The following is a 10,912-nucleotide window of genomic DNA, read 5'->3' as shown; positions in this document are numbered from 1 at the left end:
GGCGGCGGCGGCGCCTGGCCACGGGGCGCGGCGCTCGCCCACGACCGCGGCGCGCGCAGGGCAGCAGCGGTGCCCGGCCGCGACGCTCGGGTCAAGGCACGGGGCGGCGGCGGCGCCTGGCCGCGGGCGCAGCGCTCGTAGGGCCCCGGCACGCGTAGGGCGGCGGCAGCGCCTGGTCGTGGGGCGCAGTGCTTGTAGGGCTGCGGCACCTGCTCTTGAGCTCCCGTTCACCACACCTGGCCGGAGACCGAGACATGCCCTTGTTTGGGACCGCCGCCGCCCTATTCCCAGCTGCCCAGGCCTCGTCGGGCTCAAGCCCTTTGCCGGCGACGAGCACTCACCACAGCAGGTATGCCTGCCCCTTCTATTCCCTTCCGTGCGAAACTGAGCACCCGAACGACCGAACCTTAATTTAAGCTATTTGGCTATTTGTATTCGATCGGATCTGATCTAATCACAAGTGTATGCATGTATTATGCCTACTAACTTGGTTTTTTTGGTAAAATTGTTGGGTGTACACCCATGACCTTGCCCCCCTGCTGCGTGCTAGATAAGCCTATTGGATTTTGTTGGTAGTGGAGCTGCCAGTTCAAGTCTTTTTCATGTCTTTCTGCTCTGCTACTTTAATTGGCTAGATGTGGTTTAGGGTGCTTGATTATGGCTCAGGTTTAGGAATTTTTGTGAAAATCAGCATGATTATCCAGACTTGGTCTTGTATCTACTGGTTGAGGGTTAATTATCCCCTGTACTGGTGTCTGGTGGTTAGATATCTCCTATGATACCCCGGTTAATTGAAGCATTCCTGTTTTGTGGGACGTTGATTCATTGGTCTTACTATCTTTTAATTCTAACTAGTACTATATGTTTATCTGTCAAGGCAGCGATGAAATTTCCTATGACTAAGTATTAAGTGACGTGTTTCGATTTAGTGATCTCTCGATGATAATTTCTGTGCTTCTGTGTCAAACTTCCACTTACAGGAACTAGATAATTGATCTTCGCTAAATTGATAATGGTTAACCAAGCTGATGATGTTGCAGGGATAATCTCATCTAAGGCTGGCCTAAAATATCTGGGTCCTGATGTTGATGCTATGAAGGCTGTTGCTGATGCATACTCTAAAAGATCTCTCAAGTATTTTGAAACTGCCCTTCGCGATTACAAGTCCCAGCTGGAGGAGGACCCTATTGTCCACAGGCATCTTTCTTCTCTGTATGATACGCTCTTGGAGCAGAACCTCTGCAGGTTGATTGAGCCCTATTCAAGGGTGGAGATTGCTCATATAGCGGAGATGATTGAATTGCCGGTTGACCATGTTGAGAAGAAGCTGCCGCAGATGATCCTCGACAAGAAATTTGCTGGGACTCTAGATCAAGGTGCTGGCTGCCTCATTATCTTTGAGGATCCCAAGACGGAGGAAATCTTCCCTGCCACTCTCGAAACCATTTCGAATGTCGGGAAGGTTGTGGACAGCCTTTACGTGAGGTCGGCCAAGATCATGGCTTGAAAGCAGCTAGTCTTACCTGTTTACTCTGATTTCATTTTCAGTTCTATCGATGTCCTCAGACATTTAGTCATTCATCAATATTTGACAGTTTATTGTGCATGTTGCCGCTCAATTTAGTTTAACAAAACATACTCTTGCTTGCTACATACTGCTAGGAACAAGACAGTTTGCTGTTTCTGCGTGGTGGAAGTACTGTGAAGTGTGAACACTTGCTGGTCCCAGGCATAAATTATACTTATTGTGCTACTACGATATTTGGCCCAATGTCGGGCTGCCTTACTCTTTACCGCTACAGGTTCATATGACCAATGGCTGACTATTTTTATGGTTGAGTCGGATGGATGTTATTGTGTGCCGCGCAGGACAGCAACGGCGCCCGGCCGCGATGCTTGGGTCAAGGCGTGGGGCAGCGGCAGCGCCTGGCCGTGGGGCACAAAGCTCGCAGGGCCGCGGTGCCCGCCCGCGAGCGCGTCGCGCGAGGCTTGGTGCGGGGGCGTGTGGGTGCCGCGTGGCTCGGCGCAAGGCACGCAAGACGGCAGCCGAACGCGCTTGGCTTGGTGCGGGTGCTGCGCGTTCGCGTCCTCGGTGGCCGCGCCATGGCTGGACGGTCGACCCCGTGCCGCGCGCAACCGAGCCTCGGTCAGATAGGGGCAAAATCACAATTAGACATAAAAACAAGGGGCAAATTCGCATGAGCATTCATGTCTTTTGTACAAAGTTTAACACCGTTAGGGGTGGACAACGGAGCAGGGGCAAACCGGTGCTTCGTGAATGACACAGTAGGGGTAAATTCACAAAGTCAAAAAAAATAGAGACAAAATCACAATTTCGATACAAACGGCCTGTTCGCTGGTTGGTTTCTGGGCTGGTTTGGGCTGGCTGGTGCTGGTTTATTGTGAGAGAAAAACACTGTTGGCTGGCTGGTTTGGACTGGCTGAAACCAACAAGCGAACAGGCTGAAAATAAGAGTAAAAACAAACGCAAAAGCCCCCAAAGAATATATACTACTACCAGTACACGAACAAACTGAATTGAACACGCTGCCTGTCCTCACTTTCAGTGACGGCGCAGAGTCTGATGAACAGAGCAGCAGGGTGGTTGGCAGGCGGAGCCTGGAAGCAGCACAAATGTGCATGCGATGCGAGCAAGGCAGTTCGCAGCCGAAGAAGAGGATCCCGATCGAGGCGAGTGACGTGGCCTGCTCTCATCTTCAACCTCTGAAGAAAGTGACGGAGAAGGAGCTCGGAGTCGGAGTGGCTATTCAATGCGTACGTCCCTCCGATCCCCATCAGACCATCACCCGCGTTTAATGGCCAACCGGTGATGGAACGGTCGTGTCCAGTGCCCTACTGTATCTATGAACTGGGCCGGTCTAGCTGCACGAATAATACTACAGGGCCTTGTTTAGATGGCAAGAGTTAGAAAAAATTGGTACTGTACCACTTTCGTTTGTATTTGATAATTATTGTCTAATCATGGACTAACTAGGCTCAAAAGATTCGTCTCGTAATTTACAATCAAACTATGTAATTAGTTATTTTTTTATCTACATTTACTGCTGCATACATATGTCCCTAGATTTGATGTGATAGAAAAAGAGTAAAAAAACTTGGAACTTTGAAGCAATCTAAACAAGACCCAGCACTACTCTGGAAGCAGTTGGAGCTAGAGATGGACTAGTAGATGGTGGCCACTGGCCCTCACACTAGCTACTGAAATGTCTGCGATGCTACGGCCTACGGGGATGGAGGAGTTTGGCCGCTCACATTCTTTTGGATGCAGAACCCGCCCATCCGTCGCACTCATGCCAACTGTTTATTGGGCTTTGATTGCGTAATCTTATGTTTTCTGCAACTGTTTCGAGATCTAGAAACACAGGAATACTTATTACCCTCTCCATTAAAAAAACTTGATATTATAATTTTGCCCTAAGTCAAATTATCAAAGTTTGGTCGAATTTGTACACTAGAATACTAATTAATGTTTATACTACCAAGCAAGTACCCGTTACATTCGTGATGTGATATACTTTGGTACCATATCTATTTGGTGCCATAAATATTAGCAAATTTTCTATAGATTTAGTTAAACTTAAGATGATTTAACTTATGATACAACAAAGATATCAAGTTTTATGGACGAAAGGAGTATACATTAAGAAGAGGTAAACTACTATCCTTTCCGTTCCAAAATAATTATACCTCTCATTTTTTATAAGTAACTTTTTTTAAAATTTGACTAACTAGCCCCTCCATTCAAAACCGTAAGTTGTGCTGCTTTTTGAGTTACATACTCGCTCAGTACAAAAGAAGAAGAAGATGCAACTATGGGTTGCATAACACTTAAAGTGATTTGACTAAGTTTTTAGTGAATGATTTTCATATTTATGGCTCCAAATCAATTTATTATGAAAATATATTTCGTTCTAATGATATTTATTTGTTTCCATAAATATTGATATTTTTTATCTATACTAGCAAACATGCCCGTGCATTGCAACAGGATCCAATACGTGTTGGAATAAGATATATACCATTGTTGGACGTGAGTGAGTTGTAGCACAGGCCATCAGTTTGAGTCAAAATTAAATTAACTTAGTGGTAAAAATCTTTGTTTCTTAAGGAGTGAAAGATTAAAATGGTTGTGTTCTCTTATTTATTGTTTCTTTTTTACTTTTATTATATTTATTAGAACAAAAAAGCAAAGTGGAGAAAACCACGAAGAACAATGAAAACAAATTCATAAAAGGCGAGCTGGTGTCAAAAACAACCACGACAAGAAAAATCTGAACATACTTGAAGCCGAGTAGAAAAAAGTCATGACAAAAATTGAAATGTACTTTGGAAAATAGCCATGAAAAAAATGGAATATATTTGGAGCCAAGTGGAAAACGTCCAAATGTGAACATAAAGCAAAACGTACTCGGAGCAAATAAAAACGGACAAACCAGAAAAATAGTGAAAAAGGAACAAAACAAAGAAATTCTACCCTCCTTTCCTCCTTATTAGATTTCTATTATATATATATATATATATATATATATATATATATATATATATATACTATTTGATCAAGATTCATATTCAGGTTACTCGGAGAGATCTTATTGGATTAAATTCCTAGCTGTCTATATTCTTATATTTTTCTATTTGGATTACATATTCGGATTACCCGGAATCTAAGAGATCTAATTGGATTAGGATTCGTAGCTATCTAGATTACCTTAAGCAGTTTTACACTGTTATATAAAGAGAAGGGCTATAGGTGGTTTCCACATTCAAAATAGTTAAAGGAGAGTCGGACAAAAAAATTGGTGGAGAGAAATATTGCCTCTTTAATATTAGGTATAGAATTGGTCAAACTTAAGAAACTAAAACACGATATTATACTAGAATTGTATTCTTTTATGGACAGATGGAGTGCTTATGTACTACACTATGTGTAGATATATTATAAAAAATATATAAAACTATATAACTAGAAAAAACAGAATGACTTATCCTAATTTATAATCGAGGGAGTAATATTTATAATACATAATAAGTATCACTAGCAAAACGTACTCATGTGTTGTAAGGAAACCCAATCTGTATAGGAATCAAATTTTATATTATCGCTAAACACGCATTGTTCTAACTTGTATGAATATGGATCACGAGTCCGTGTCACATACGAGATACAAAGGGCACAACTCAATACTTATTGTAATCGGAACTTGTTTCTTTCATAGCTAAATGTAAGTTATTCTAACTCGTATAAGTATGTGTCATATTAGTATGCTAATAAAGGAATACATTTTTATAATAAACATATTGGAAGAGACAAATGATAACATTTTTTATAAATCTAGTAAATTTATTTTGGGACGTAGAGAGTGGACGAATGAGTTGTAGTTAATTACAGCTGAGTCTGCACGGAACTTGTTCAATCGGACTCGAGCTAGCTGCCCTGAGCTGCGTGGCACAGCTCTGATCCACGGCTCCACGCTGTTTGTTCGGACTGATTACTGAGAGACATAGTCCAGTTGAGCAGCAGATGCACAATGCAAAGGCAGACCGCAGAGCACACAGGCATGTGGCAGCTGCTGCCGCAGATCCTCGAAGCCGACAAGCGAGCCCCATTCCGCCATGTGTCACTTGCAACGGGAACATGATCCACGTTCCTGTTTCCATGTACCCAGGGGCGGATCCAGAACGGGGCTGCGTCCCGGGTTGAGCTGTTGATTCACATTCAAAACAGTCTGATCTTGCTTCCTAGGCCTCCTTTTATCTAATTAAGATCATAATTTTTTAGGCTAAACACTACATATGTTACAGGGGCTACATGGACTCGCCCCGGGCTGCAGCCCAGGCAGCCCGGGCCCTGGATCCGCCCCTGCATGTACCACGGTCCGAAAACGTCTATGTTCTAGGAACGAGAACCACGTTATAAAATGATACCTCGAGTTTTCGTGAATGGGAACGGGAACAGTCAGTCCAGGGCGGTAGCGCTGGAGCCACGGATTGCTGCCCCTTTCCCATGTGTTTTCCGTTGGACGCCAACGGGCGGCTCGACCTCACCCTTTATCCTTCGGTATCTGCAGGGGCGGACCCAACACAAAATCTAAGTGAAAGCACCATACATGTAACTAAACAAATAGGCTCTATACTGCAAGTTGGTAGCTTCAACCAATAGTACGCTTCCAAATTCGATAATATGGAATTGTCAGTTCACTTCCTAATCCGATATGGATGTTGGTCTTGTACCTTCAGTCCTACACAATAAGATTTGACGTTACAAATCGTTTGGAACTGCTGGCGCATGTGTTTTCTGTAATAGTGGTAACATGTTTTCTTTTCTAACATCAAATTAACAGTTAACATAACAAGGATGAACATAAATTAATTTTCCGTCTCCACGATGCACCACTCCAACAGACGATAACACCGCCCTGTTGACACATCATCATTGCTACTTTGCACCATCTTACGATGATGATGTCTTGCTTAGGCCTACTACTCTTTCTATATTTTGAAACTTTTGCTCAGCATCATGACACTCCAACTTGAAAATTCGTATGGTACATTCTAAGGACAAAAGGGGACACCCCGCCAGAAGTATGTACAGTCACATTGCAAAGAATTGATATCATACTATGCTTGTCCATCTAAAAAACGTTGAACTTTACGAAGTTTGTTTCAAAATACATTTAGTGTTATATAATAGCTAGTTTGACTATAAGAATGTGTATGTAAGAATGTGAAGAACAAATTTAGAGAGAAAGAAAATGAGTTGTTCTCTTTTCTCTTGTCTTGTTTCCAATACATAAGCCCCTCCTATATATAGCCATACATGTGAGATGGAGTTACGAGAATTGATACTAGGAGAGTTACACCATTGATGAAGTAGAAGGTTATAGCTTTGATGGTATATGGGGTTATGGACATCCACATTAATATTTCATTACACCCCCCCCCCTTGATGTCCATTAACAGTTGAATTGCATGCCTCGTTAAAAACGTTGCCAAGGAAAAACCCAGTGGGAAAAAAACCATGGCCAAGGAAAAAAGAGTACATACATATTCACTCCTCGGATGGCAACATCACTTGATGTCTTTCAGCCGTCGCAATCCAATACCATGTGCCAATTTCTTAAATACTGAAGTAGCGAGTGTCTTTGTAAACAAGTCTGCTAGATTCTCACTTGAACGAATTTGCTGGACTGTTATAATACCATCCTTTTGAAGATCATGAGTGAAGAAAAACTTTGGCGAGATGTGTTTCACTCTATCTCCTTTTATGTACCCATCTTTCAATTGAGTTATGCAAGCCGCATTGTCTTCATGTATAACCGTTGGTACTTCCTTTTCTAAAAATAAATTGCATTCCTTGAGAATATGATGTGTCATATTTCTCAACCAGACACATTCTCTGCTAGCTTCACGGATAGCCAAATTTTCTGCATGGTTAGATGAAGTTGCTGCTATAATTTGCTTCATTGAACACCATGAAATAGATGCACCACCACACATAAATATATATCTCGTTTGTGAACGGCTATTGTGTGGATCAGATAGATATCCTGCATCTGCAAAACCAACAAATCTCGCTGTTGACACCAAATTTTGGTTCGTCGCATAGAATCCCATGATTTAGAACTTACTGGAGAAAGCAATGGTACATGCAGTATCGGTTGGGCAGAACACGGGTTAAAGGTCGGTAAGATTTCAATGACATCATCATCTCAAGGAAGCTCTAGCGGCAAGAAAAGGCATTGACCAAGGACAGGAAGGCACATCGGATTCCGCATAAGGGGAAGTTTAGAGTCCAAGTTATCTTAATTTAGGATATTTTGTTTTCTTTTCCAAGTTTTGTGATTGGTCTTGTTCTACTAGGACTCGTAGTTAAGTCTCGGGTATAAATATTGAACCCCGGCTATTGTAATAGACATCTCCGCGATCAATAAAAAACTAGTACCTTTACTTTTCGGCTTACACCACCCCCTAGGAGTAGGAGTAGAGTAGATTTTGGTTTTTTATCTCTTTAAATCATCTTCCAGTTGCTTTACCTTGTTTATACCTTACTGTGATGATGGTTTCGGTTAGCTTAGCCATTTTGATCCAATCTTGATTGAAGATAGCATGTGGTCAAGGTGTGATTAACCCTAGGTAAGCTTGCTAGTTGATGAAATCTAGTCTAGAGCTGCTATTATGGCTACCATCGATCCGGTCGACCCCCACTGTTAGCACTATATATTGAAAATCATCAGGTAGTAAGTCTTGCTTATGGTCAAACATAGTTTCTGGCTACATGCTATGTCCGCATCGGCTATTTAGCTGATTGCTTGTGCTTTCATGATCGCAGCATGTTTTTCATGATTCTATTATGCGCGTATAGATTCATATTCTTTGAAGATTTAATCTGTTATTTTTATCATGGATGTATCGGTCTGGATCGAACCCCTGCTGTTAGAGATAATAGGTTAGATTCGATAGGTGTATGGATTTATCCACGCTTAATAGTTGAGCGTTTGCATGTTGCGAGTCTTCATTGGAATCAGTTGTTTTAGCCGATAGCTTGCCCATTGAGATATATTGGCTATTCTTATGTTTTTGCTTGTTTTTTACCTTGGTTAATAGCTAATATGTTTGTTAATTAATATGAATGCTCTCACGCCTATCTTTTAACATCTTTAGCATGTTTTCATGATCATCGGCTAAGTTAGATCTATGCAATTGAGTAAATAATAATTGCCGATATGCTCGTTTTTGCTCATCATGCATCATGAACATGCTGGATATCGACTCTCTAGTCGATAGCCTTATTTCATCGGCTACTTAGCCGCACATTTGGAACTATCTGGATAAATACCGGCATGTTCCACCTTAAATTACTGATCAATCTTGTCTCCTTAATTACAGGGTCAAATTGACTGGCACGCCCTAGGTCACGACCATCTGGTCTGGTGTCCTCCTAAGTCCGGGGATAGCTCAGAATGTGCTCCACGTGGTTTCTCTCGGCTTGCTTTGTGTGCCGGCGGCGAGTCACTTTTTGCCGTCGACACCCTCCATGCATTTGTTAGAAAAATATAGACCCATGTCCTCCGTACCTTGCAAATAACGAAGTATATGTTTTATCCCATTCCAATGTCTTCTAGCAGGACATGAGCTATATCTTGCTAATGAATTAATAGCAAATGCAATATCAGGTCGTGTATGAGTAGATAGATATATTAGTGCTCCTATAGCACTTAGATATGGCACCTCAGGACCAAGAATTTCACTATCACATTCTGTAGGTCGAAAAGGATCTTTGGTTACATCAAGGGATCTAACAACCATTGGTGTACTCAATGGATGTGCTTTATCTATGTAAAATTACTTTAGTATTTTCTCTGTGTAAGTCGCATGATGCAAAAGAACTCCATCTTTAAAATGTTCTATTTGCAAACCAAGGCAAAACTTTGTTTTTTCCAGATCCTTCATTTTAAATTCTTTCTTCAAACAATCTTTCGCCTCAGTGATTTCTTGAGGAGTACTGTAACACCCTCGGTGTTACAATGTACAACTTTTCGCTAACACACTGCATAAGCATCATATTTGTGTATACATGTTGGTATTATAGGGTATAAAGCAATTTTTGAAACTTGAAGCGTTCAGTTGAAATAGGAAACGAGATTACATTTCATGTCGCATGGTGTTACTTAGGGTTCTTAATGAATTTTTATTGAACGGAAATGCTATAGGACGCGTATGTGAACTTTAATAAAGTTGGTAGTATAAACTTCATAGGTGACGGTGAAATACTTGCGGTCGGAAATGGGGTTCGCTAGCTAGTGTGTCAAGTAGCTTGGGAAAGGAATGCGACGCGGAACCGTTCGAAGTTTAAGTCATTTCGCGTAAGTTTGAAAATGGGTCGACGAAGCCATGTTCGGCAATTTTTGTAGAGAGATCGGGTTAAGGAGTGGCGAGATGTTTTGGCACGGTTGGCTAGCCCTAGGTACCCTTTTGAGTGTAGAACAACTGGTTTGGCGTTTGGAGCATCGGGTTTGAGTTTTTGAGCCACTTTAATAAGCGTGCAGGTCACATATCTGTGATTGGTGCCAGCGCTGGCCGCGGTCACCCTACTCGGCTCTTGGTGTTACCACGCCAGTGCTCGTCGTCGCTGCGTCTGCTGCCCTACGAGCATGCCATGCGCGGGCCGCTGCACCAGCCGTCCTCACCACTGGCACCGCCCTACTAACCATGCCGTGTTGCTGCCTTGGCACGCTATGCAAGCTCTCGCTCGCACCCTGCCACGCGGTCCCGCATCGCCACGCTGCGCTGCACCGCCGTCGCGCCCGCGCGCACCGCCCCCATGCATGGCCGCGCTACTGGCTAGGGTCCCTGCTGCCGTGCCCCGGCACACGCTCGCGCTCGTACGCGCACTGCACTGGTGGGCCTGGCTGCTCTACCGCCGTCGCGTCCGCTTGCGCTATTCTAGTGTCGAAGTTGGCAAGCGCGCTCACGAGCACCACCTGCGCGTCACTATTGCCATTGACGCAGCGCAACTGCACCCGCGTGGGATGGCCGCCTAATTTCGCCAGCACGCCCGTGTCTGCTGCCACATTTCGTCACTACCTTCCCGGACCTGCCACCCTCTACAACGATCAGTGTCGAGTCACCGTCGGCGCGCGTACGGTGCAGTGTGGCGACATCTTGTGCACGCCTCGCTGCTCCCCATCGCCCATGTGTGCTTGTACCTTGCTTTTACGGCCACGATAGTGTCGAGCCAGGCCGTGCCTTAGTCCCCTGTCTCCGCTGTCGCCATGGCCGGCGGGGTCGCTTCCTTTGATTTGCCATGATGGCAGCACCATAATCCAATTAGTCGCGTCCTCGGCTCCGCTGGGTAGCCAACCGCACAGCCGACCCCACCTCGCTGCTTGTA

The 10,912-nt window shown here is 43.7% G+C and overlaps 1 protein-coding gene across 1 annotated transcript; it reads left to right on the top strand.

The window, feature by feature from the left end:
* Window positions 1-1,012: 1,012 nt before the first annotated feature.
* On the top strand, window positions 1,013-1,507 carry LOC136526372 (26S proteasome non-ATPase regulatory subunit 11 homolog). Its single transcript, XM_066519062.1, has one exon. The coding sequence runs from the start codon at window positions 1,013-1,015 to the stop codon at window positions 1,505-1,507; it is 495 nt and encodes a 164-aa protein (XP_066375159.1).
* The last annotated feature ends 9,405 nt before the right edge of the window (window positions 1,508-10,912 follow it).

This window comes from Miscanthus floridulus, chromosome 19 (assembly GCF_019320115.1).
Source record: "Miscanthus floridulus cultivar M001 chromosome 19, ASM1932011v1, whole genome shotgun sequence".
Taxonomy (NCBI): Eukaryota; Viridiplantae; Streptophyta; class Magnoliopsida; order Poales; family Poaceae; genus Miscanthus; species Miscanthus floridulus.
Note: the sequence above shows the minus strand (reverse complement) of the source record. Positions and strands in the feature narration are given on the sequence as shown.

Coding starts and splice junctions, on each gene's coding strand:
- LOC136526372 (XM_066519062.1), top strand. CDS start 1,013: ATGGTTAACCAAGCTGATGATGTTGCAGGGATAATCTCATCTAAGGCT.